Source organism: Camelus ferus, chromosome 18 (genome assembly GCF_009834535.1).
Source record: "Camelus ferus isolate YT-003-E chromosome 18, BCGSAC_Cfer_1.0, whole genome shotgun sequence".
In the NCBI taxonomy this organism is placed as follows: Eukaryota; Metazoa; Chordata; class Mammalia; order Artiodactyla; family Camelidae; genus Camelus; species Camelus ferus.
The window spans coordinates 12,279,531-12,304,157 of NC_045713.1; the positions used below are offsets into that span (position 1 = coordinate 12,279,531).

At 43.2% G+C, this 24,627-nt stretch overlaps 1 protein-coding gene across 2 annotated transcripts in view; it reads left to right on the forward strand.

The window, feature by feature from the left end:
* LMTK2 (lemur tyrosine kinase 2) overlaps nt 1-24,627 on the forward strand; it is a 67,810-nt gene that overhangs the window by 16,852 nt on the left and 26,331 nt on the right. For both annotated transcript variants that reach the window (XM_032460040.1, XM_032460041.1), the window contains exons 2-6: nt 5,145-5,269; nt 8,208-8,352; nt 9,108-9,181; nt 13,432-13,550; nt 17,621-17,708. In XM_032460040.1, coding sequence (XP_032315931.1) covers nt 5,145-5,269; nt 8,208-8,352; nt 9,108-9,181; nt 13,432-13,550; nt 17,621-17,708 — 551 coding nt within the window. The remainder of the gene's footprint in view (nt 1-5,144; nt 5,270-8,207; nt 8,353-9,107; nt 9,182-13,431; nt 13,551-17,620; nt 17,709-24,627) is intronic.

Below are 24,627 nucleotides of genomic sequence, written 5' to 3' on the forward strand. Positions count from 1 at the left end.
TCTTTTAAAATCTCTTTTAATTCCTTCTTCATCTCTCCTTGTAATTCATCAAGTTTTTCTTCTTGAGTGTTTTTCATAGCCTGAGTTTTCTGATTACATTCTTGTTGAGGAATTTAATATGTCTCACTGTTCTCTTTGTTTCCTGTTAATTGGTATTTAGATCTAGAGGCTTGGTCAGGTACAGGTTTGACATGTTGTTGGATTGTTTGTTTTTGGCAGTACTGTGTAGTGGCTGGCGGTGTGTTTTTCCATCCAGAGGCACATAATGTGCGGTTGTCTGTCTTTCTGCATTACTAGCTATTGATGTGAATGTAGTGTCATGACGTATTACTCTTGGGCTTTGGTTTTTTTTTTTTTTTAACAACTCTTTAAGAATGGAAACACTATTCTTAGCTAGCAGGCCATACCAAAACTAACAGTGGGAGGATTTTTGTCCACAGGCCAGTTTGCTGATTTCTATTCTGGGGGATATATACCTGTTACATAATAGGAGATATGTATTTGGTCTTTGTCCCCTTTCCTGGCTCAGAGTTCCCCAAACCTTGGAATTTTCTGAGTGATTAGGGTGGTGGGAACATCTCTTGTTGTTAATAACAAGCCCCTTCCAGCTGTACCGGAATTTATGCTAATGAAGTGACCCTTTGTTGGGTCCCCTAAATAGCTTCAGGATGGGGCTGGAGACCAGGGGAACCAACTGTGTGGTTAGAGGGTTCGAACTTTCATTCCTGCCTTTATGACTTGAACCGCTGGGGAATCAAATATGAGGAAGTTTTCTTTTGTAAAGCCATACGAGTTGGTGACTGGAGAGGGAATGACGAAGCTGGAACACCAGCATTGTGCGGCCCCCGTGGAGCCAGACGTTCACTGATCATCACTTCTTCTTGTCTGTGGACCTTTAAAATTTTTTACTTAATCCAAAATGGATTCACAGGTAACTCTTTAGCTAATTACATGCATGTTCAGGTTCTAATCAGGGTTCTAGGCAGGGATTTATGATGGTTGAATTAATAATCAGGTAGCATTCCTGACTGACTCTGAGTCTTTACTGAGAAATTGTGCTCCCCAAATTACCTGTCTATGAAACAGGTAATATGTACCTGCCTCTTAGAGTTTCTTGAGTTTTCTGCTTATTAAATCAAGTGCTGGATACCTATTAAAATGGTTTGCAAACTAAAATGAGAACTCACAGAATGGACTTTAGAGATGCCGTGTGTTTTTTCATCAGTGTCTTGGGAAAGTGTACTGAGTACCCCAAACCTCTAATTAACCTTGTTCTCAGTTTGTAATCGGTGAGGCTGCCTAAGTATGTGGAGACACTCCTGTCATGACTGATGTTTTTCTCCAGTAGATGATTGGTTTGATTTACACATCTCTGAACACTGTGGACTAGAATGTCAAAAGAAAACTCTTTCTTCAGTTTGCTAACTGTTGCAATCAGGAACCTCCCAGGGGCTCGGTTTGTAGTTTGACCACTGGGCCCGCGGGGATTTTAGCTGTAGTTCCTCAAGTCTCGGATTCACTTCCCCTCTGCGGTTTATGCAAACTCTTCTCACCTTCCAGCCTGCAGTAGGCTGGTTGGATTTCTTCATTGTATGGAAGCTTTCCTTTATTGGTTTATAGAGTTTTCTTTAAAAGCACAGCACTTTGGACTGATCAAAAGTAAACTGCAGTAAATAAAATAGTATTTAAAAGTGGTAAAACTGTAATAATTTCTACTACAGGCTACCTAGTAAATTTCGTAGCTAGTAATTGAGAATCCTTTCGGTGGGCCTGGTAGACGCTGTGGTTGAGTGGCCCTTGTGTACATTGAAGAAATCTGAGTGCAGGAGCACAGATGTCCCTGCAGTGCCTTAACAGAAATAAATGCGTTAACAAGGTTGGGCAAAACTTGGCATAACTAGTTATTCTGAACACGGGTATGACTTTTCATGCCTACCTTATGACTCACAGAAGACGGTTTTATGAAGCAGGTAATTGAGCTGGCCTTCAGGCAGTTTTGATCAAATTTTGTGATAGTGTGTGATGATAAAAAAAACTATGAGTGAAAAGAGAGGGAAAAGTAATCCTCTGTGTGGAGTTTGGAGGAGATCCCAGAAGTATGAACTGCCTTAATTACAGTGAGACTTTGGTTCAAAGTACTTACGTTAGGTTGTTTATAAGCATTAAGTTAACCTCATTGAGGCGAAATGATGTGGTATCGAGGTCAGGGGGACTTGCACCCTGCACCCCTGAACCCAGATTCTGGCCCTGTTGCCTTCCCACCTCGAGTTCTTGGGCACATTAGTGTCCTCACCTGTGACATGGAGCTGGTGTTGTGATGATCCAATAAAAAAAAAAAGGGTGTTTTGTCAAATCTCAGATATGACTGATTATGACACACCCTTATTTTTGTGCCAGTGAGAAGGAAGAGATGCTGCCAGTGTAAACCAGCCTTCTGCTGAGTATAAGATGCCTCTGAAATCTAGAGCCGTTGAAATGCAGTAGACAGACCGCATCTGAAAGATCAACACGATACAGCGTATAGGAAACTGCTTTGCTATATAGGCCTCTGGGGTCTTGTTTAACCCTTATTGTGTGAGTCAGGGGAGTGAAACAAAGGTGTAAGTACAGATACCAGCGGGAATAAGCTGGGGAGAGGACAGGGCACCCTGAGGAGGAGGAGGACCTGCTCAGTCTTCTCCCTGAAAGACTGCCACTCAGGGGCTTGGGGCTCCTCACGTAGTGCAGTTTTCCAGATGGACTCAAGTGTCCGTAGTCTGGGAATTGCCCCTCTCAGCGGGAGCTGGTTTCCCTCCAGAGCGGCTTCCGAGAGGAGTCACCCACTTACTTTCCATGTTCCTGTGTGGATTTCCCTCTGTTCTCGATTTTGTTGGTTGAGAGCTTTCAGATCCTTGACAACCCTTGGTTTTAACTATATTAGTTTTTGTTTGTTTTAATGAGGGGAGGTAATTAGGTTTATTTATTTATTTACATTTGGAGGAAGGACCTCATGCATATACTAATAAGCATGCACTCTGCCGCTGAGCTGTACCCTCCCCTTAACTGTATTATTTTTTAAAAGGAGGGCTTCGGTGGGAGTGTGAGCCCCACTTGGAACAAGGCGTGCTCCAGCGCTGCTCTTTCACAGGGAGACCTTTTGTTTTGAAAAGGAATGTAGTCGTGCTTGGCAGTTGTGCTGTCTCCTTTAGACTCCTCTGCTCTTCATTTTACATTCAAGAACGTGTTTTACTCACATGGGAGTTTGGTTCATTTTTGTTTCCTTCGGTACTGTAGTTTCAGTTCAGAAAGGTGGTATAGCATCGCTTGTTAGCTGGTCCCCACGCCTCCTGCTTGGCACAGCTGAGCACATAATTAGCTGTAGATGGCGATTTTAAGGAGAAGTTTGCCTCTAACTTTACTGTGGTGATCACTTCACAATATATATGTATATCAAATTACCATTTTGTATACCTTAAACTTATACCATATGTCAGTTGTATCTCAATAAAGCTGGAGAGAAAAAAACAGAAGTTTATTTCTTAGTAAAACACCAGTAGGTGAGACTTAACACTCTAACAACAGCAAAAAAGTTCACAGTAGCCCTAGTTGAATAAGATGCTTTCCAGATAACTAAGTCTTTGCTGAAAGTGAGGTGGAAAAATTTATACTCTAGACAGGGATTGCAAATTTTTTCTGTCAATGGCCAGATAGGAAAAGATTTTAGGCTTTGTGGCTTCCATGCGGTATCTGTTGCAGATTCTTTCGTTTTTGTTTTTTTTAAACAGCCCTTTAAAGATGTAAAAGTCATTCTTAGCTGTCCCCCAGTGTCTACCCCAAGCAAAAACCAATCACAGACCGCTACTGAAGTAGAAACGCTTCTTATCATGACATGAGCGCCTTGGAGAAGTGGCTGATTCTCAAGGCAGAGGGGGGAGATAGAAGAGGAGCCTGGACTTTCCTGTAGTGCCAGAAAGCGCGGAATAGTTGGGAAAAGGATGGGGTGTGTCGGATGAATGCAGTAGTCAGTTTGAAAGAACTCCTAGGGGCCAAAGCTGGAACAGTTTGAACCACGAAAGGATGATGATGATGGATTACAACCCAAAGAATAACGTACGTATCTGTGAGTTTATAGCTTTGTAAGGCTGAATAAATAAGTGCAGGGGAAGGGACAAATCTTCCCTAAGTGGAATTCCAGATAAAATGTAGAAGGGATAAGGGAAATGAAAAATCGCCACTGGAACGTCGCGGTATTCATTGCCTCGGGTGAGACGCACAGCACGTGAAAACTGTTGTGTAACGTTTGCCGAGACACGTGTTTCCCCAGTTACCCGTTACTGTAGTAGTTGTTACACGTGTCTGCAACACTGCGACACTCCTCCTGCCAGGAAGTACAGCTTCAATCCCTTCCCCGTGAGTCTGCACTGGATTTTGTGACTCGCTTTTGAAGAATGGAGCGTGTAAAGGAAAAGTGGTAACTTCACAGTGGTGAGACCTGGCAGAAACCACTGGGCCGAGGCATCGAGGTTCACATCTCCAGTAATAAGTTGTGCCCACACGACACGCCCCGATACGACATCACGAGAAGGACTTTTCACCCTGTGATGTTCTCGATTCTTCCCAAGTATCTGTAACCTCAGTCCAATCATGAGCTTGAGGGACATTCTACAAAATAACTGACCAGTGCTCTTAAAGTGTCAAGGTTGTGAAACACGGACTGAGAAGCATCAGAGGTTGGGGGAGACTAAGCGGACGTGATAATTAAATCCAACAGGGGTAGCCGGGTTGAATCCTGGAAAAGAAGAGTGTGGGGAAACTGGTACAATCTGAATGAAGTCTGAAGTTCAGTTAGTGGTGTTGTACAAAGGTTATTTTCTTCGTTTGGTAGATGTGCTGTGTAAGATGTCAGTGGAAGCCAGGTGGAGGGTGTGTGGGGACTCTGTTGTCTCCGCAACTCTTCTGTAAATCTAAAATTGTTTCAAAATGAAAAGTTTTTTTAAAAAAAACCTTTACTTCTTATCCTGAATTGGTCATCGCTGTATCTTGAGCATTTGGGCACTATTTTATTAACTCTTGGTCCCATTTATATCTGGCAGAAAATATATTGATTCGTTTATTAAAGTTGATTTTAGAATGCCCCTGTTAATACTGTTTATTTCTCTTTCCAGGGGAGGCACCTCCTGCAGAAGTTTCTTCATCCTTTGTGATCCTATCTGTGTGCAGTTTAGTGATACTAATAGTGTTAATCGCAAACTGTGTATCCTGCTGTAAGGACCCAGAAATAGACTTTAAGGTGAGCACAGATGGTAGGAACATTTAAACTCATCCTCTGATACACTTATCAGTAGAATGGCTGTATGTCACAGTCCCTTGGGAGGAGGGGTTGGCTAAATTTTTTTTTTTGTAAGAGCCAAATAGTAAATATTAAAGTAAAGAGCCATCGTAAGTAGTAAATGCTCTGGACCATGCCGTCTCTGCATGGCTGCTCCACTCTCAGCTCTGCCCTGGCGGCCGCATCAGCCCCAGACAGCGAGGATAAAATGTCACGAACAGAAAAGAAAATGGGTGGTCTGGGTTTAGCCCACTACTGGCCCTGCCTCAGAGCATCATTGAAAATAACCACGTACCTGCTTCAAGTTTTGCTAAGTGAGGAATAAGGCATGATGGTTGAATTCACTTGCTGTAAGGCCTAAAAGGAAAAACAGTCTGGTTTTGATTTTTTTCCAGACTTTTGTATGCTGGTGAATTAGTGGTTGATAAGATTATTGAGGCAGGGGGTGGGAATCCCCCAGTGGGTTTTGTGTATGAGGAAAAGCATCTTTTGGTTTCCTATGAACTGTGAGTTCCCTAAGGAGGAGAAAAGAATGCTGCGGGTTGGAAAGCGTGGCTTGGGGGTTGTGTGTGGGGAGGAGGGGGTGACAGTAGAGAAAGGCTGGCTCTGTAGCTGCGCTGGAACACCTTGATCTAGAACTTACTGCGTGCTTGCTGACATATATGAGGGCTCAGTGAAGATGTGTTTAAAAGGGGTATATGAGAGAAGGGGAAAAAAAGGCCTGTGTGCATGCAGAGAAACTGCTCCTTAATTAGAATTTACTAACTGTCCCAGGGCAGTGAGGGCTGTGGTTCACGATGGGGAGGAGGCAGAAGCTGTCTTGAAAACCTTCTCTTTAGTGGACACAGGAACCTCACTTCTCAAGCCTCACCTGTTTTGGTTGTGTGTTCCCTTTACGTTGGGTCTGGGCATAGTTCTGAGGTGGGGGCGGGGAGGTGCTGTCCCTTTGGCTGGACACATGGAGGGCGGAGAAGAGGGAGGCTGGAGAAGGTTCCCCAGCAGAAGTTGTTTTCTTTAGGAGATTTTACCCCAAGCGTGGAGGACGTTAGCCCCCAGGCCCTGGAGTCAGTCCAGACCCTTCTGTGGGAACCTAATGATTGCACCACACGGGGGCATGACAGTGGGCAGAGCTTGCGTCCCTGGACTGTCAGTCTGACTGAGGGACTTTGCGCAGACACCTGGCCCTTTGGGGACAAAGATAAAGGCTGGTCAGTGTTGCTGAAACTGAAAGCCAGTCTCTCTGTCACAGGTCATACCTCATCCTTGCCCGGCATTGTTCTGACCCAGTGCAATCTCAGTGTTGTCCCAGGGAGTTTATTATGATGCAGATTCGGGGAGTCTGTCTTTCCGTCAGGCCTCCCCAGGATTCTGCTGCAGGTGGCCCATGCACCACGCTGTGTAGAGGGTCCTCTCCAGCTTACAGACTTTGTAACAGAAGAAGAGTGTCACCGTCTATGATTTGTGGGTTTCCTTTAGACTTAGAGATGCAGAGTTTTACGACCGAATGGGTCATTTTATGGACCAGGAAGGTGCAGTCTGGTGAAGTAAGTGACTTGCCCAAGTGCATCCAGATGGCCACTGACATAACTTTAAGTGACCCCGTCTTCTCTCACAGCCCCATTTTGTTGTTGTTGTTCACTGAATCTTTAGGGTCATCTGCTGCCTAATAGCCTATTATGTTGCTGCTGGAGTTAAGAGTGGTGAGTTAAGTCCTTTTTAACTACAGAATCTTTAGGAATGTCCAAAGGGGAAATTGGACAGAGCTCTTCCGTTGAGAGGCGGCCTCACAGATTGAAGCGTCCTGCTCTCCTTCCGTCTGATACAAGTGGCAATAGTGTCCTGATGCCTTTGACACGTGTGACACACATGAGGGTGTGTCCTCTCACCTGCATGCGAGAACGTAAAGGTTACATTATTTTAAATCCTCCCTTGCAGCTTTCAGTTTCTTCCTTCCGTTGGAGGTAGGGTAGAGGGAAGTGGTAGGAAAGGAAAATGAACAGGACCTTCTGTGGAGGAGTGAAAACCGTCTCGTTCACTGACCTGGTCTCAGTTCCTGTCACAGTGCCTGGTGGGACCGTACTCCTTAACTATCTGAATGAATGACCTTGATAATCAGCTGTGTGTGTGTTAAATTAACACAGACACCAAGGCAGACCCAGCTCACTGGAATGCTGTAGGAAGAGTCAGGATGGCTCTCTTTTGGGCAAAGTCACTTAAAAGGTTTCCACAGCTTCCTTATTGCAGCCTCAGTTTTAAGGTTGCCATCTTTAAAGGGCCAGATGTTCCTAGAGTATTTATTGCAGTTTTGTGCTACACAGTTGTATACTGACCTTTGTGGTTCAGATCCTGATAATTTTTCTACCCAGTTTAGTCATTTTTCCATTGTTACTCTTTCCAGAGAAGTAGGACTCGCTTTAAAAAACTTTTCTGAGTCTTTTATCTGTCCTTATTTTGATTGAAATCGCTTTGCAAGTAGAAATGCATGTATTTAAAAATAAATTTTTTTCAATATGCAAAGAGATTTGTAAAAGTGAAAAATGATAAAGAATAGCTTAACCTGTAGTAACTTAAAAATAAAATTTTGAACTTTGGAAGAGTATTTCCATTTTAAGTTCCATGGTCATTTTAGAAAATTTTGCACTTCAAGTTACCCATTTTAAAAGTTACGTAACATGTATGATTTATTTGCAAATATTATTTATTCTGCTATTTGGAGTTGGAGAACACAATTATGTATGCTTTTTTTCTTGAAGTAAGTACAAATTGGGGGAAAAAAATTATGACAGTGTGTTCCAAGTCAGTGAGTAAATGTTCATATCTTAAATGTTGGTGAGTGTTTTTGGTATTTGCTCTTAAGCTGACTTATATTAGATATAACGTTGCTTTTCTTTTATTTTAGGAATTTGAAGATAATTTTGATGATGAGATAGATTTCACACCACCAGCAGAAGATACTCCCTCTGTTCAGTCCCCAGCGGAAGTTTTCACACTTTCAGTACCAAATATCTCCCTCCCAGCTCCATCACAGTTCCAGCCTTCTGTAGGTAGGACCTTACATCCTGATGTCACGTTTTCATGGGTTATTTCAGAGAAGTGAGGAAGGGAGCCTTGCTGCTAATCATAAAATAATTGGACTGCCTGTCTCCTCTGCTGCTAATTTCTCTTCCTTCTGCTCTCTGGTGAAGCTAAATTCTAGCGGTCAGGCCTGTTGCATTCCTGCGAAAGCTGAGTCCTTTCTTTTGGACTCTGGGTCTGGCATAAGAATAAACTAGTCTCCTTGATTCATTGAAATGGAACACTTGGACAGAAGCTCCTGGCCTCTGTTTTGGTAGTAACTTCTCTGCTAGTTCTCAGCACTGCCTGCCTGGCTAAGTAGGACACTGCTGTCCTCTACTGGGATGTCCTGCATTTGGGAGGAGGTTTATAGCAACTAAAGCTCAAACTTCTGGTAAGGTTGATACTGATGATTTTTGATAAGATTTTCAGTATTTGTAGTGGGGGACAGTCCCTTAAGGTCTGGAGGTCCCTCCTCCATCACAAAACTAAAGACGGAGTGAGTCCAGTGGAGTGGTGGCGCCCATGGTTACAGGAGAGCAGTTAGAGCAGAGGCAACGCCCAGGGGCTCAAAGTCAGGGCATGATACTGATTCACAAATAAGAAAGAGATGTTTTGTGCATTTATTTCTAACTTTATTATTGCAGACGTTAAATTTATGTTAGTGTTTATACTTTATAGGTTATATATTTAACATTTTATTTTGGTTAAACACGTTTTGTTTTTAATATTCTTTTTCCTACAGAAGGCTTGAAGTCCCAAGTTGCCCGCCAGAGTCTAAACTATATACAGGAAATTGGAAACGGCTGGTTTGGAAAGGTAAAATTTGTTCACTTCTATTTCGCCTTCCTAGTTATACTGTTCAGAATTTCAAGTTGGCATCGTGTCGTGCGAGATCCTACGTGCTCTCTGTGCTACAGCACCAGCTGAATGTCTCCACTGCCCCTGACACCACATGGGAACGTGAGCTTCAGCGTTCCTGGGTGTGTGAGGTTTTCCAGGAAGGTCTTTTATTTCTGTATTAGAGATTTTTCTAATTGTTGGCATAAGAATGGTTAGAAGGGAAAAGAGACCAGAATTTTAGAAGCTTTTTATCCTCGTCCAATTGAATTACTTGTTTCTTTCTCCTTCTCTCCCGCTCCCTAATGACACGTAACACATGGATTGCCCACTGTGGATTGGGTGTGTTTGCTGCGGGGCCCACATTCACACGTCACCGCGGTGCGACGTGCTGACAGTACATGTTCCTATAATTCATCTGTTTGTTTTTCCAGTATAATTGGAATTGTTTTAAAAAACAATTTCTTTTCTTATTTTCAATTTTCAGCCTCTTTACAGTTCTGTTTCTTCTTGGGATGTCATCATTTTGCACGGAATAAATTCAGAATACTGCATAAATGGTTGAAGAAAAGTGTCACCCATATGTGGGTGACAGGGCCCCTGGGGAAACAAAGCTGTCACCTAGATTTGGGTGACATGGCGATCGACGTGTTAAACCACTCTAGGGTTGCAGACAGAGAGTACGATGATCATGGAAACCATTGTGAAGAACCGTTCTCCTGCCAGTGACCTGCAGTGACACGCTTTGTTGATCTTTTTACCACAGACTATGCAGAGGGAATGGTGTTTTCATGACGACTGTTGCTATGATGCAGCAGTCCTTCTCTTTGAAAGGCTCTGAGTGGTCACTGCGTCATCATCAGGGCGGTCCCACCGGAAGGTGTATTGCTCTGCACTAAGCTGTCTGCTGCTTCTTGTCTTTCTGTTAAGAGTATCTGTCTTGTATCTTTGATGTCATCCCAACTTCATTAGTTACCAAATCTTCCAAACCATTTCTCAAAACCTGTTATGTACCAGACATTGTTCTTGGTCCTGGGAGTACAATATGGAGGAAGATGGTCAAGTCCTGACTATGGATATTGAGAATTTCTGGTAGGGGTTCAGGGGGTCGGTGAGCAGACAGTGAACAGTCAGTGGTAGCAGACAGTCTCAGAGAGGCGTGGGGAGCCAGGTGATGTGAGGTATTTCCTGCATTTAGAGACATCGGCTGTCCCGCGGCAGGGGGCAGGAATCAGCATCTCAGGGTGAGTGCTATCATCTGGTTACATCTTAAAAGGATCGCCCTGGCAGTCATTTGGTGGAGGGCCAAGGGGAAGTGGGGAAATTGGTAAGAAGTCTCCTGCAGTCGCACAGGGAGGGATGCAGGCAGGCTTGGCCCTGGATAATGGCATGGAATGGTAGCTATTCAGACAGGAGCTTGCAGGACTTGGGATGGGTCAGTTACGGAGGATGGAGAAGGGGCGAGGTCAGGGTGACGGCTTATGGCCTGACTGGCAGGAATCATGGAGTTGCTGTCAGCTCAAGTGGGAAAGACTGGGGAGAAGCAGACGTGGAGCAGGAAGTCAGGGGTGAGGTGGTCTCGGACATCCAAATGGAGATGTCACGTAGGCAGTTGAAAATGCAAATCGAGAGTTCAAGACAGATGTGAACTTGGGAGAACTCAGTATGGAGATGGTATTTAAAGGTGAGAAGCTAGATGAAATCACTGAGAACATGAACACAGACAACTGGGGGAGGTACAGGGACTGAGTCCCAAGGCTGTGCAGCGTGAAGAGGTCAGCACAGTCAGGGGACCAGGGAGGGAGACAGAGGAATCAAGAGTGAGGAAGAAATGAGGTAGGAGAGAGGGGCGTTGTGAATGTCGGTGAAGACGGAATTCCAGGGGATGAACTGGAGTAGATTCGTGGATGTGTTGAGTAAGACGAAGGCTGGGAGGCTTGGGATCCAGCAGCATGTGGTCCACTGCGTCCTCAGGTACAGTTTAGGGGTCCTGTCCTCACGTGCAGTGGGTTCGAGGGAAGGAGTGGGTTCACATCGACAGCTCTGTTGAGGAGCTCTGATCTAGAAGAGCAGGGAGATGGAGTGTGAGCCGTTTGGGGCCATCCAAGAGCCAAGGGAAGGTTTTTTGATTTGTTTTTTTACAGGGTGTGCGGCTGTTTTAGTGTGTTTACATTAGAGGGGGTGTAATTGTAGGCGGGATCCATGGCACATCTGTAGGACTTGGTCTTAGGCACAGAGACAGTTTCTCTCTTGAAATGGGAGCAAACACAGAGGATGTGGACAAAGGCAGGTAGATTTGGTGTTAAAATGAGGAAGTTCATTTCTGATTATTTTGTTCAGTAATTAAATAGGAGGCCAGTTTGGAAGGGAGGAGTTAAAAGATGCACTGGAAGTTTGAGTAGGAGGGGAGGTGTGCAGGAGTCCTTTGGGGAGGTATATCAGCTCGGGAAGCGTGGGGAGGGTGGGCAGGACCCTCGTAAATTTACAGTGGGCCCAGTCATCCTGCATGTGTGTTTTTGTCTACTTTTGGTGTTTTTTAAATTATTGGCAAGTAGTTGGATTTAAGTGCCATTGGGGCTTGGCTAAGCTAATGTATCTCAGTGAGAGGGACTAGGTGGGTGATGACATTGAGAGATTGTGGGGTCTAACCTGTCCAGGACAGGAGCTAGGCCCTGTGGTAGGGACAGCATAGTGGATTTGAGGGACAAGTTGGACTAGACTATTGAAGTAAGTGAGCTGAAGTCAAAGGATGGGTAGAGAAGTTAAAATGCAAGGTTTTGGACATAATATAATTATTAGCTACAAGTCTACAGCCCTGGGAGTGTTTGCTGAGATGGGGTTGGAGGAAGTGAGGTCAGTGAGGCCAGAGAACTGCCAGGTCCAGGTGTTGAGTGGACAGTCCCCGCAGACATCGCCCTCCAAGAATGACAGCAGTGGTGGCGACAGAGACAGTGAGCCAGGCCATTGCAGTGGTCCCCTAATCTCCCTCTTTTCAGGTTGGGACCACAGATGTGTTGGGCTCCTTATATCTGTACAAGCTGGTTGTTTGAATCGGAATATCACCTAATTACCAGAGTTTCTTGTTCTGTTTATTTTTGTACCGTTATATTCTTAGCAAACACATTAAATTCTGTTCAAGTTCTTTTTCTTTTTTTTTGGAGTGAAAACCATGAAAGATTTTATTTTTATTAAAAAAATTTTTTTAAACAACTTTGTTATGGTATAATTTCAGTACAGTAAACTACACGTATGTCAGATGTACAATTTGTTGAATTTTGATAGCTATACACATCTGTGAAACCACCACCACAATCAAGATAGCTGACATTTTCCATCCCTCCCGAAAAGGTGCAAATTTCCAATTCCCAATTTATCTCTTCCCTCCCCCCTTTCCCCCGTCTGTTCAAATTCTTACTCTCTATTTCCAGTCATCTATTTTATAAAAATATAAAAGATTATTTTAAAAGGAAGCTGTTTAGTGCTGATCATTCTCAAATTAATAAAAACTTCTACTTCATAATTATTTTCATCTTAAATATTGTATTTAGCAATGTCTTTGCATTGGTCCTGTATTAGTGCTTAGTATTTCACTTGTAGCTTATTCTTTCATTCTCATTTTGTGTTCTGTTAATTCCAGTGGAATATTTTTTCCCTGTGCCTTTTTTTTTTGATTTTCACTTTAAACATTTTTAATATTGACATGAGTTTTTTTTTTTTTCTTCCTTTTTTTCTCTGTGCTTTGACTGAAGTTTTAGCACAAGATAAAGGCCTGAAATAGTTGAAATGCCGTGGATTTTTAACGTTATAATGCAGTGGTAGTTTGTATGCTGGCTGTTTGTCAGTTTACTTTGTCATGTGGAGGAGACAAAATAGTGACACTCAGGTGAAGTGTTTTTGAGAAATATGTGGGTTGTGTTTGAACTGAACTTATAAATTACTCTTCTGTAATGTCACCGGCAATTTCCATGCAAGTATAATACATTTTTAAGTAAATAGGAAAGAAGTACACATAAATGGAGGAATGTTGTAAATATCTGATGAATGTTTTAAAACTGAAGGAAAGTATTTTAGTTTTCCAGGCTTTTTGTGAGGTAGTATTTAAGACAATAGAAGACCATCTTCTTGTTCCCTGATTTTTTTTTCTTGTATTCTGTTTCCTAATAAATGTAACAACATACTTCTTTACCATTTTGAAAGAAGTGAAATGAAAAACTGTTCTTTGGTTTCAGGTACTCCTTGGAGAGATTTACACAGGCACTAGCGTAGCAAGAGTAATAGTGAAGGAGTTAAAAGCAAGTGCCAGCCCCAAGGAGCAGGATACTTTTTTGAAAAATGGGGAACCGTACTAGTAAGTAATCCACAATGTATGTTTTGTAAACAAGGTCTGTGATCTTTTGAAAATCAGGTGTTTTAAACTACTTTGGGATTTCTCCTTGCAAAATACACAATTTAAATAAGATCTAGAGTCTTATAAGCCCCAAAATGTCCAGGTTTCAATCCAAATCACTCATCATTCCAAGAACAAAAAGAACTCCGCTCAAATAAGAGAAGACAACAGACACCGACGCCAGGATAACAGAGACGTTAAGGTCACCTGACAAGGATTTTAAAGCAGCCGTCGTAAAAATGCTTCCATGAGCAATTAAATTACAGCACCTTGAAGCACATGAAAAAGTGCCAAATCTCAGGAAAGACAGAGATGACATAAAGAAGACCCAAATGGACACTTCAGAACTGAAAAAATCTAATAGCCAAAATAAAAGCTCACTGGATGAGCTCAGCAAGCAGAATGGAGGGGACAGAGGAAAGAATCAATGAAGTTGGCGATAAAACAATAGCTAGTACCCAGCTCGAGCAACAAAGAGAAAATAGACTTTTAAAAAACTGAGAAGAGCCTCAGACACATGAGGGACTTTGACAAAAAATCTCAACATTCACGCCGCAGACACCCCAGATTGAAAAGAAATAAAAATTTCCAGATTTGGAAAAGACAGCTGTACAGATTCAAGAAGTTGAGCAAATCTCAAACAGGATAAACCCCCCAAAATTTACGCCAAGGCACTTCATCGTCAAACTTCTGAAAACCAAAGACAGAAAAACCTCAAAAGCAGGGAGAGAGAAACACCACCTCACCTATAGGGGGTTACATCAGAAAAGAGGAGAAGTCTCAAATCCGTAATCTAAGCTCATAGTTTAACCAACTAGAAACAGAGCAAATGAACTGAAAGCAGGCAGAGGGAGTAACTATTCAAAGTAAGAGTGGAAATTGATAAAATTGAAAACAGAAAAATAGGTAAAATCAGTGAAACATAAAGTGGGCTCTTTGGAAAGATAAGAAGATAGATGAACCTCTAGCAATACTGAGAGAAAGGGGAGAAGACACAGACACTAATAACAAGAATGAAACAGGGATGGCACTGCAGACAGCAAAGGGGTGGTAAGGGACTGACAGCGCCACATAGCATACATCTGACACCTCAGGTGAAATGATCCAACACCTCAGAAAGCACAAACCCCAACTCACCAGTATGAAATAGGTTATTTGGGTAGACCTGTGAGTATTTTTAAAAATGGTATTTGCGACTTAAAAACGCAAAAAGAATCCCCAGGCTTAGGCAGTTTCACTGGAGAATTCTACAAAATGTGTAAAGATGAATTAATGCCCATTTTACATATTATTTTCCGGAAAATTGAAGAGGAGGGAACACTCCCTAACTCGTTTTTTACCCCTGACTAAGATAGTACAGAAAAGAAAACTGTAGTCCAGTATCTCTGTCGTTGATGCTGATGCAGAAATTCTTACCAAAACATTAGCAAATGAATTCAGCAGTATATAAAGAGTTATGTATCATGACTGACTGGGATTTGCTCCTGGGACTCTGGTCTGATTCAGTTCTTGAAAATCAGTGTAATCCACTGTATAAACTGGGTAAAGAAGAACTGTCACATGGTCCTGTCAGTTGCTGGAGAAAAACATTTGACAAAACCCCACAGATAAAAACTCTCTGAAAACTGGAATTGGAGGAGAGCCTCCTCAGCTTGATAAAGAACATGTACAAAAAGTCTATATCTGGCATCATACTTAGTGGGAAAGACTAAATGCCTCTGCTCCTGAGATCAGGACGAGACACGGATATTCACCCTCATCCCTGCTATTCAGTAATAACACGGAGTTCCCACTACTCCAGTAAGGCAAGGAAGGGAAACAAAAGACATATACAGCTCAGAAAGGAAGAAATGTCTCCGCTTATACGTAGAAAATCCCAAGGAATCTACAAAAAAATCCCCTAAACCTAAAAGGAATTCAGCAAGGTTACAGGATGCATGGTCAACATACAGAAGTTAATTTTATTTCTGTAAGCAGTGAACACATGGAAACCAGAATAACTTTTACACTTGCTCAAAAACAAGAAAAGAAGTACTTAAGTACGTGTACAGGACTTGTATGCTGTCAACTATAAAAACTGATGTACGAAACCAAAGATCTGAATAAATGAAGAGACAGACCATATTCATGGATTGGAGTCATGATGATGTCCGTTCTTCCCATCAAATACCTGCAGTTCCTATCAAAATCCCTGCAAGGTTTTAAAAACCTATTTACAAGAATATTTGAAATTTATACACAAAGGCAGAGGAAGTAGAGTAGCCAAAACAACTATGAAAAATAATAATAAAAGTTGGAGGAATCACTCAACCCAATTTCAGGACCTCATATAGCTGTAGTAATCAGGACGGTGTTACTGGCGGAGAGACACAGAAGCCAGTGCAGCAGCGCACAGAACCTAGAAATAGCTCCACAGGTATGTTCAACTGATTTTTGAGAAAAGTGCAAAAGCATTTCAATGGAGAAAGGATGGCTTTTTCAAGCTGGGGAAAAAAAAACAACAACACTTGCTGGAGCAGTTGGATATTTGTAGAGAAAAAAAGGATCCTTGAGCTAAGTCTCATGTCTTGTAAACAACTTAACTCTATGGATCATAGATTCAAAAGTAAATGTAAATCTTTTAGAATATAACAGAAAATCTCGGGACCTAAGGCTTGGTGAAGAGTTTTTAAAAGTCATACCAAAAGTATGACCCATTAGAAAAAAAAAAAGTGGGCAAATTGGTATCAGCAAAATTAAACCTTTTGCTCTGTGAAAAACCTTGGTAAGGGGTTGAAAAGATAAATTATCAACTAGGAGAAAATACTTGCAAACCTCATACCTGACCTGTGACTCATATCTAGAATTTATAAAGAACTCTCAGAACTCAGCAGTAAAAGACAGAAATGCAAAACAGTACCAAAAGACAATCTCTTCAATAAGTGGTGCTGGGAAAACAAGACAGCTACAGGTGAAAGAATGAAATTAGAACATTCTCTAACACCATATACAAAAATAAACTCAAAATGGAGTGAAGACCTTAATGTGAGACTGGATACTCTAAAACTCCTAGAGAAAACATAGGTGGAACGCTCTTTGACGTAAATCGCAGCAGTATTTTTTTGGGTCTGTCTCCTAGAATAAAGGAAGTAAAAGTGAAAATAAACATATATGACCTAATTAAACTTTAAAGCTTTTGCACAGCAAAGGGAACCATGAGGGACACCTTCGTGGTGACGGGGCAGTTCTGTATTTCTGTGGAGTGGTGCTCACACGAATCTGCACCTGTGATCACAGGACTCAGAAGTGCACACCGTGTGCCCTGGTGTCAGTGCCCCGGTTTCAGGATTTTAGTTCGACTGTGTCAGGTGTCACCAGTGGGGGACATGGGGCCTCTTTGTACTGTCTTTGCAGCTGTTAGTTCATTATTGCTTCAAAATGGAATTTTTTTAAAACACCATTTTGGCATATCTTTTTCTTTTTTTAAACTGTCTTTTGGACAAAATATTTTCCAGAAAGAGTTTGCATGTACTGTGGTTTATGGAAATAGTATAAAAGCTAGAAAGCCTAAGAAGTAACTGGGTTATTTAATATGTGGATTGAAGTGCTAGTTGAATTTGTGTATATAGTCTGTCTTCTTTTAAATGCTACTTCAAAATAGTATCTATAAATTTAAATTACTAGGGGAGGGTATAGCTCAGTGGTAGAGTGGTGCCTAGCATGCAGAAGGTCCTGGATTCAATCCCCAGTACCTCTGTTTAAAAAAATAAACAAATAAATATAAGTTTAAATTACTAAAGTTAAAGATTCTTAGGAGTTTTGTTTTAATTTGTGAAAATATTCACGTGATTGGCTTTGAATTATTTACTCATTACATAACAGAATACATCTGTTAAATGTAATCTTACTCTGTTCTTTTCAGTTGATCATATTTAAATATCATCAATTGTGAATCATATCATCATTATGAATGTTAAATTTGGAGTTTGTTTGAACAGGTTTACTAGCCAGCTCCCTCATGAACAATATTGTCATTTTTTTTTTTTTACCAGTATTCTTAAACATCCAAACATTCTTCAGTGTGTTGGACAGTGTGTAGAAGCAATCCCCTATCTTCTGGTGTTCGAGTTCTGTGACTTGGTAAGTTTCTCGTAGAAATTCGAGGTCAAGTATTCAGAAGTTTTTACTGAAGTATTTTTGACAGGAGTGCTGGGTGAGGGACTGCTTTCATTTCTGCCCCAGGCAGTTAATTCCAAAGAAAAATGATTAATAAACTCGATATATTAGCTTTCAGTGGATTACATCGCAGCCCCTCCCATCTCAGTGGCTGGTGAGAGCAGAGTGGGCCTCACTCGTCTCATGCGGTGGCTGCGTTGGCTGCAGCTCTGTTCAGGCCACGTTCATCTCCACCCCAGGGTCAGTGTTCTGCCCTGTCTGTGGGTGCTGGGGGCGGGAAGTGTGTATTCTGGTGATCTGTACCGTATGTCTGCATGGATCTTTTGGGTCAAGTTTATGAGGCTGCTCACATCTCCTGTTTCCTCCTGATTTGTGGGGCGGGGGCAGGGATAGAGGGAACCTGGGTCAATTTTCTACCAGTGATTGAGAGGCATGTGAAAATATCCTGTTCTCATCATGAATTTTCCCCATTTTTCCTTATAATTCTAGTTGTCATGCTTTGTACATTTTGATACTCTGTTGTGTCAGGGATACGGAATTAAAATTGATATAACTTGTAATTTGAAACTTTTATGTAAGGGCTCTCTTTAAGATTCAAAGTGTTACTTTAGATAAAATCTGTTTTACTGATACTGTTATAGTTATGCCAGCTTTTGGTTAGAATTTGCCTGGTTTATCGCTCTCAGTCCCTTTCTCTGGTTTACGTCACTACGTCACTTGTAAATAGCTTATTGTTAGAATTGTATTAATCTGTCGATCTAGGTCGCTTAACACGAAACATGTAGCCCATTTATGTTTGTTGTATCTTTGAGGCATTTGGAATGTTAGGTACCTGTTTTGTATTATTTTTCCTACCTCTTTCAACTTTTCTTTTTTGCTTTTTTTCTAGCCTGCCTTTTTTCATTTTCCCCATCTACTGTTTCTTAATTTTGTTTATGGTTACACTAGAAGTTGCAGCATGCATACTTAATATAACAAAGTCAGTATATTTTTATCAATATATTTACCCTCCTCCAGAGAAGCTGGGACCTCAGAGATCTCTCTCCATGTAAGGAAACTGGAGTTATACCTGCTTTTCTGTGCCTGCCCCACGGTTTCTTCCATCATGGGGGGCACTTACTGATGGGACACTTGCTGTAGAAAGGCAGCATGCTGTTCTCAAGGGACGCGGGGAGAAAACTGGTCGCTGTCCTCTGGGTCTCCTGCTTGTGGGAGCAGGCATGTAATGGCTGCCGTTTAGCCTGATTATTTAATAGAGGCGTGAGTTCTCAGTGGAGTTTCTGATGGTTTTATTGCATATTTTGTTTTGATTATCTCAGGATTAGCCGAGCTCTATGAGTGATCCCCGGTTATTATAATGTGGACACAGAGCTCCTTTTGGTCTCGCTCTGGGTGACCAGTATGAGAGTGAGCCCTGTGCTGACACAGCATTTGAGGAGAAAAGACCAAAGATACGTTTTCACATGATGAGACTCGTCTGCTTGTCAGAGTTCTACTTTTCTGAGATGTTGAATGATGTCTTTTCTGGGTCCCTAAGCTCCTGATACTGATTATAAGTAAGAGTTGGAACGCTCTTCGTGAGTGACCGTAACAGGAATATGGCAGGAATCAGCACCCTCTTGGAACAGCGCGTGTCCAGGCCCGTTGGGGTGGCTTGTAAAACCAGCTCCTCCGCCTCGGCATTTTCTTCCTCCCCCGCTCCGTCCGCTCCTGGAAGCCTCACCAGCCCCGCCCGTGGCGGTCCCGGGAGTAGGAGGAGACTCCGGCTGCTCCGCCCGGTGTCTCCTGAGTGCGTCAGGCGGTGGGCTTGGTTTGGGTGCTGTTCTGATTTGTGTTTTAATGAAGCTGCCTGGTTTTCTTGGGAATAGTTTGACCTGCCTTATAAAGAAACCCTAAAACATCACAAAAGACGCAAATAACTCCTTTGCAATTACCCTGAATGACCCAGTATCGACACGATCCTAATATTGTCATTGTGCAGACATGATTTTATATAATAAATCCGTGTTTTTTGTTAACTCAGCATTCTTTTCATACAAGTTTTCCCCGGCACTTGCAAATCTCAGATTTAAGTGCAGGTTCTCCAAGTACTCACACTAGACTAAGTAGTCAGAACATGCATATTCATTACCTAAGTTTCTGTTGGCTTTCTGTCTTGGGATGAGGATTATGGCTACAACCCTCCAGAATTAACAAATGTGACTTCTTGAAACACATGTGTTACATGACCCTAAGTCATACTGTGGGGATGTTCACTCCTGAAGGCTGAGCATCTGGAAAGAGCCCTCATCCCCACCACAAGCTTTCGTGGGCAGTGCAGAGCTGTTTGCTTTTATTTTGGTGCACCACCCAAGGGTACATTGATCAACAGTAAATGTTTTAAAACCAGTAAATTTTCCTCAAAAAATTAAAACAATTATCATATGATTGGACAGTTGCACTTCTAGGTACATATATCCAAAATAATTGAAAGCAGGATCTCAAAGAGATGTTTCCATGCCCGTGTTCATAGCAGCATTATCCACACTAGGCAAGAGGTGGGAGCAACCCAGGTGTTCATCAAGGGATGAACAAACAAGCGAAATTCGGTCTCTCCATACACTGGAGTATTTTTCAGCCTTAAAAAGGGAGGAAATTCTGATACGTGCTACAATATGGATGAACCTTCAGGACATTATGCTCAGTAAGCTAAATTGCAAAAGGACAAATACTTTGTGATTCCACTTATTTGAGGTCCCTGGCGTAGTCAGACTTTCAGAGAGAAAGAACGGTTGGTGGAGGGGTGGCGTGGGAAGGGTTAGTATGTAATGGAAACAGACTTTCAGTTTGGGAAACTGAAAGGAGCTTTGTGGACGAACGGTGGTGATGGCTGCACAACAATGTGAATGTACTTAACACCACTGAACTGCACACTTAGAAATGGTCGCAGTGGTAAATTTATGTGTCGCCGTTTTTACCACACACACACGCACATACAAACATTGGTAATTATTATGTAAGGTGCTGTACCAGGTGTTACCTATACTAGGGGGAGGCTAGTGTCACCTTGGGAAATCCATCCGTCAGCACTTGGAATGACCAGTCTCATATCAAAGTGAAGGCTGTTAACCCAGGGAGCCCTCCCCCTTGCCCGGTACTGAGGCCACATTATCTCCTTGGGCAGTTTTGTGCTCATCCCCTCTGGTGCCTAGTAAATTTCAGAAGGAACAGGCTCCCCAAGCAGCAAGGGCTGGGGCCTCGAGAGGGGGCACTGGCACCGAGGTCTGGTCCCATGGGTTCAGGATGTGCAGGGAACCAGGTGGCAGAAACGGTTGGGTCGTGTTGGCCCAGGGAGCTATAGTGGGCGCTGGACTGCAGGATGTCCCCAGCACTCACCAGAGCCCCGCTCCCAGACTGGGGGCCCCAGACCCTCCCAGAAAGAGGCCAGCCTGAGCAGAGGGGCGGCATCCATGGCAGAACCGCCCACTGGCCAGAGTCCAGAGGACAGAGTCCAGAAGCCCGGGCTCGGTAATAAGCAGCTGCAGCCACAGTGAAAGGAGCCACTCTTCTCGTGTGCTCTTAGTAGGTCAGGAGCTGCTCAGTGAGTGCTGGCCTTTTCCGCCGTCACCAGGCAGTCATCACGCTCGGGATAACATCTCTGATGTAGAAAGGAGAGAATTTGTCCTCACACACTTAAGTAATTCCTTGTGAGATGGGATTACCCATCTCTTTTTGAAAAGCACTTTATCTCAGAATTTTTAAGAGAGAAAATGAAAACTCCTCTGAGTTTGGTAGCTGAATGGCAGTGGCCGATGTGTCAAGCTGATGGTGCAGCGTTTGTGAGAGGAGAGGCAACTGCAGGGCTTGTGTGCAGCCTGTGCTGTAGAAGGTACTCCGGGCTGTCACATCTGTGTCCCGCGAGGAGACTGGGGATAAAGATCACTCATTCAGCAGAAATGTACCGAACACCTCTTAAGTACAAACAGCTGTGCCCAGTGCTCTGGGCAACAAGGGTGAGTCGCCCCAGTCCCATGCAATGCCCTCGGGAACGTGGGTGCGTCACCCCATCCTGCCTTTCCTGCCTGTAGAGCCAGGCGGGCCTGCCTCCAGATGCTTGTCCTGCCGCTTACTTGTGCATCACCTTGGAAAGTTCCCTAACCTCTTGTGGCCTCAGTGTAGACATCTGAAAAGTGGGCATGATACTTAAGTCCGGTGGGAGCAGCCACAGCGGAGCCTGTTGGGGCAAGGGGTCTGCTGGAGAGTGGGGGGCCAGGAGATGGGGGCAGCCGGAACAGAGCCAGCTTCCTAGGAGTCTGAAGAGAGGAGGACGTGGGGTGGGAGCCAGCGCCCAGTGTGGGCGCTTGTTGGTTCTTTGTGGGGTTTCTCTGCTAGGTGTTTGAGCAGAGAAGGGGCGGACTCAGAGAGAGACTGAGCAGGGCAGGCACGGGGTGAACAGTCCAGGGTAACGGTGTGAGAGAGTGGGCGCGGTCAGAGACCTTGAGGGAGTTAAGAAGTGGCGAGGCGTGGCCAGGAGGCTCCAGGGCCTCCAGCTGACGCCGGCGGCCCATTCCGTCAGGGATGCTGAGTCTGGCTGTTGATGCCGTTCTTTCATCCTTTGACTCAAGTTTGTGTTTAAAAACAGATTTTCCCCCCACATCCTTCTCTTAAACGTAGGAAGGACTGCAGTATCTTCTTGTTGGGTTTTATACCATGTGGAAGCTAACTTGCTGTTATCAGTGTCGTGCAGCGGCCCCCCTGGCAGCTGGTGGTGGGATTTAAGGGGAAACTGTGAGTGACTGTTGAAAAGTCTTCGAATGACCATTCAGGTTGCTGTTCTGGTGTCTGAGTTCCTAGTCTTGCACTTTGCTGCCATCTAGTGTCATAAATTATTCTTTTTGAGTTTTTTGGGCGGGGTTTGTGGAGGAGCTGGGAAATTTTTGAGACTTGGATAAAGGAAACTTTATTTTAATTCAGAATGCATTGCTATTCTCTCAGTGGTTTTTTTCTTTATAAATAATGAACCAAAGTCATCATCCCTGTCTACTCACTAAGCATCATTAAAACATAAATAAAATAAGCCAAGTATCTAAATATAGCTTTATCTGTAGGATAGAATGAATCAATTTTTAATACTTACAGTTATAAACATCTTTACTGTAGAGACTTTATGCTGATTTCTCTTTTAAACGGTGGTACCAAGAGAGCTCCAAGGCTCTTTCTAGAGCCCAGAAATGACCCTGGACCCTCACAGCCCATCACACGACTCACACACAAAAAAGTGACTGGGCTCCCCGGGGAGCACAGATGTTAGCTCTCCCTGGGTTAGAGCCGGGCTTGCCCGGGTTGTGCTAACTTTGCCTCCCCCAGGGCAGGTGAAAGGAGAGGCTTTTAGTTTTGCCGAGCTGGGAACATTCGGAACATTAACATTCTTAGGCAAAATCCCCTTCTGTTTACTGTGCTTTATCTTCTGGTGAAATTTGGGGAGTGGACTGCTGTGGAGAGATATTTTAGGAACAGTGAGTGGTAGTGAGTACTTTTGGATAACCTTGAGAAATACTCACACCCACTCGGCCACTCCTGCCTTCATGGCCGAGTCCCTGGGGAAGTGTTCGCTGTCTGCCAGCAGCTTCTGCTTGCTGTGAGACTTGGCTGGATGCCGCACAGCTCAGTCCTCCTCTGTGTAGGGGTCGCTCTCCCTTAGGTGGATGTTGCAGGAAAGAGGTCAGACGGGTGAACTCAGGTTGTCATTTCCGGGTAATGTGAATCAATTTGAGCTCTCTGTTTTCCTAGTTCGTTTCTATATGGGCTGCTTTGTGAAAGCTCCATTAGCCTCTAGGCCCAGCACTTTTGCTAGAGTTTTTCTGGGTTGTTTAATTGTCATCCAAACCTGTCTTTATTCTCACCACTGCCACGCTGGGCAGAGCCTCCCCTGGACAGGTGCAGGTGGGGTTGGGGTGGAGAGGGGCACGCGTTTTAAGTGGGAAGAGAGGTGTCTGTTTCTCCCTGTAATTGTGACAGGAGCAACAGGAGGGAGCACCATGTTTGGAAAGAAGGAAGATTAAGATGCCAGTGACGCGGGTGAGTGTTCGCCTTGGTCCTGAGTGGGCAGTTGCTTCCCTGACAGCAGTGTCGACAGGCCTGGGAGAACCCTACAAAGCCGTGTCGTTGGCTTTAATTTACTTGACATTCATTCTTATAAAATAATTGATTTGATCTGCATACCACTTTAACTCACTTGCCAAATAGAATTTTCTTGACAGTTTGTCAAACTGAAGAGGAGACATACAGCCCCACTCTTTATTAGTCCGTGGCCCTAGGCAAATTTCTTAACCTCCCTAAGCGTCATTCCGCATCTGGAAAGTGTTTTAAATTGCAAGAGTTAATTTGAGGTAACAGGTGTAAAAATTCCCAGCACGGTGCTTGGCACAGTGTTCAAAAGCTCAGATGGTAATGGTTATTAATGTCAGTGTTACCATTCATGTAGCAATTGTTGAAACTGGGAACAAAAACAAATTTAGATTCTTGCTGTGGACCTAGAGGTTACATTGGAACGTACTTAGTATTGAATGTGGATAGCTGTTGGCAAAGGAATATTGTGCTTTAAAGTTTGATTCTGAGGGGAGTTTAATCAGCTTGCTGTCTTCGGTAACAATCATAAGAAATATGAGAGTTTTGTTGGTAAAGGAAAATTTCCTTCCAGAATCTCTTTTGACTCAGATATAAAGAAAACTGAAAGCTATTGGCATGCTTTCTAAATGTTATTGACTGATTATATAAAGCTTTAATTCGGAATTAAATCACATCCATAAATAATCATGTGGTAAGCAGAACGTGGAAGATTTCCTCAAAAGTGTCTTTCCCAAAACAGATACCCTGTAGATCCCACAGACATACAGTCCTTACA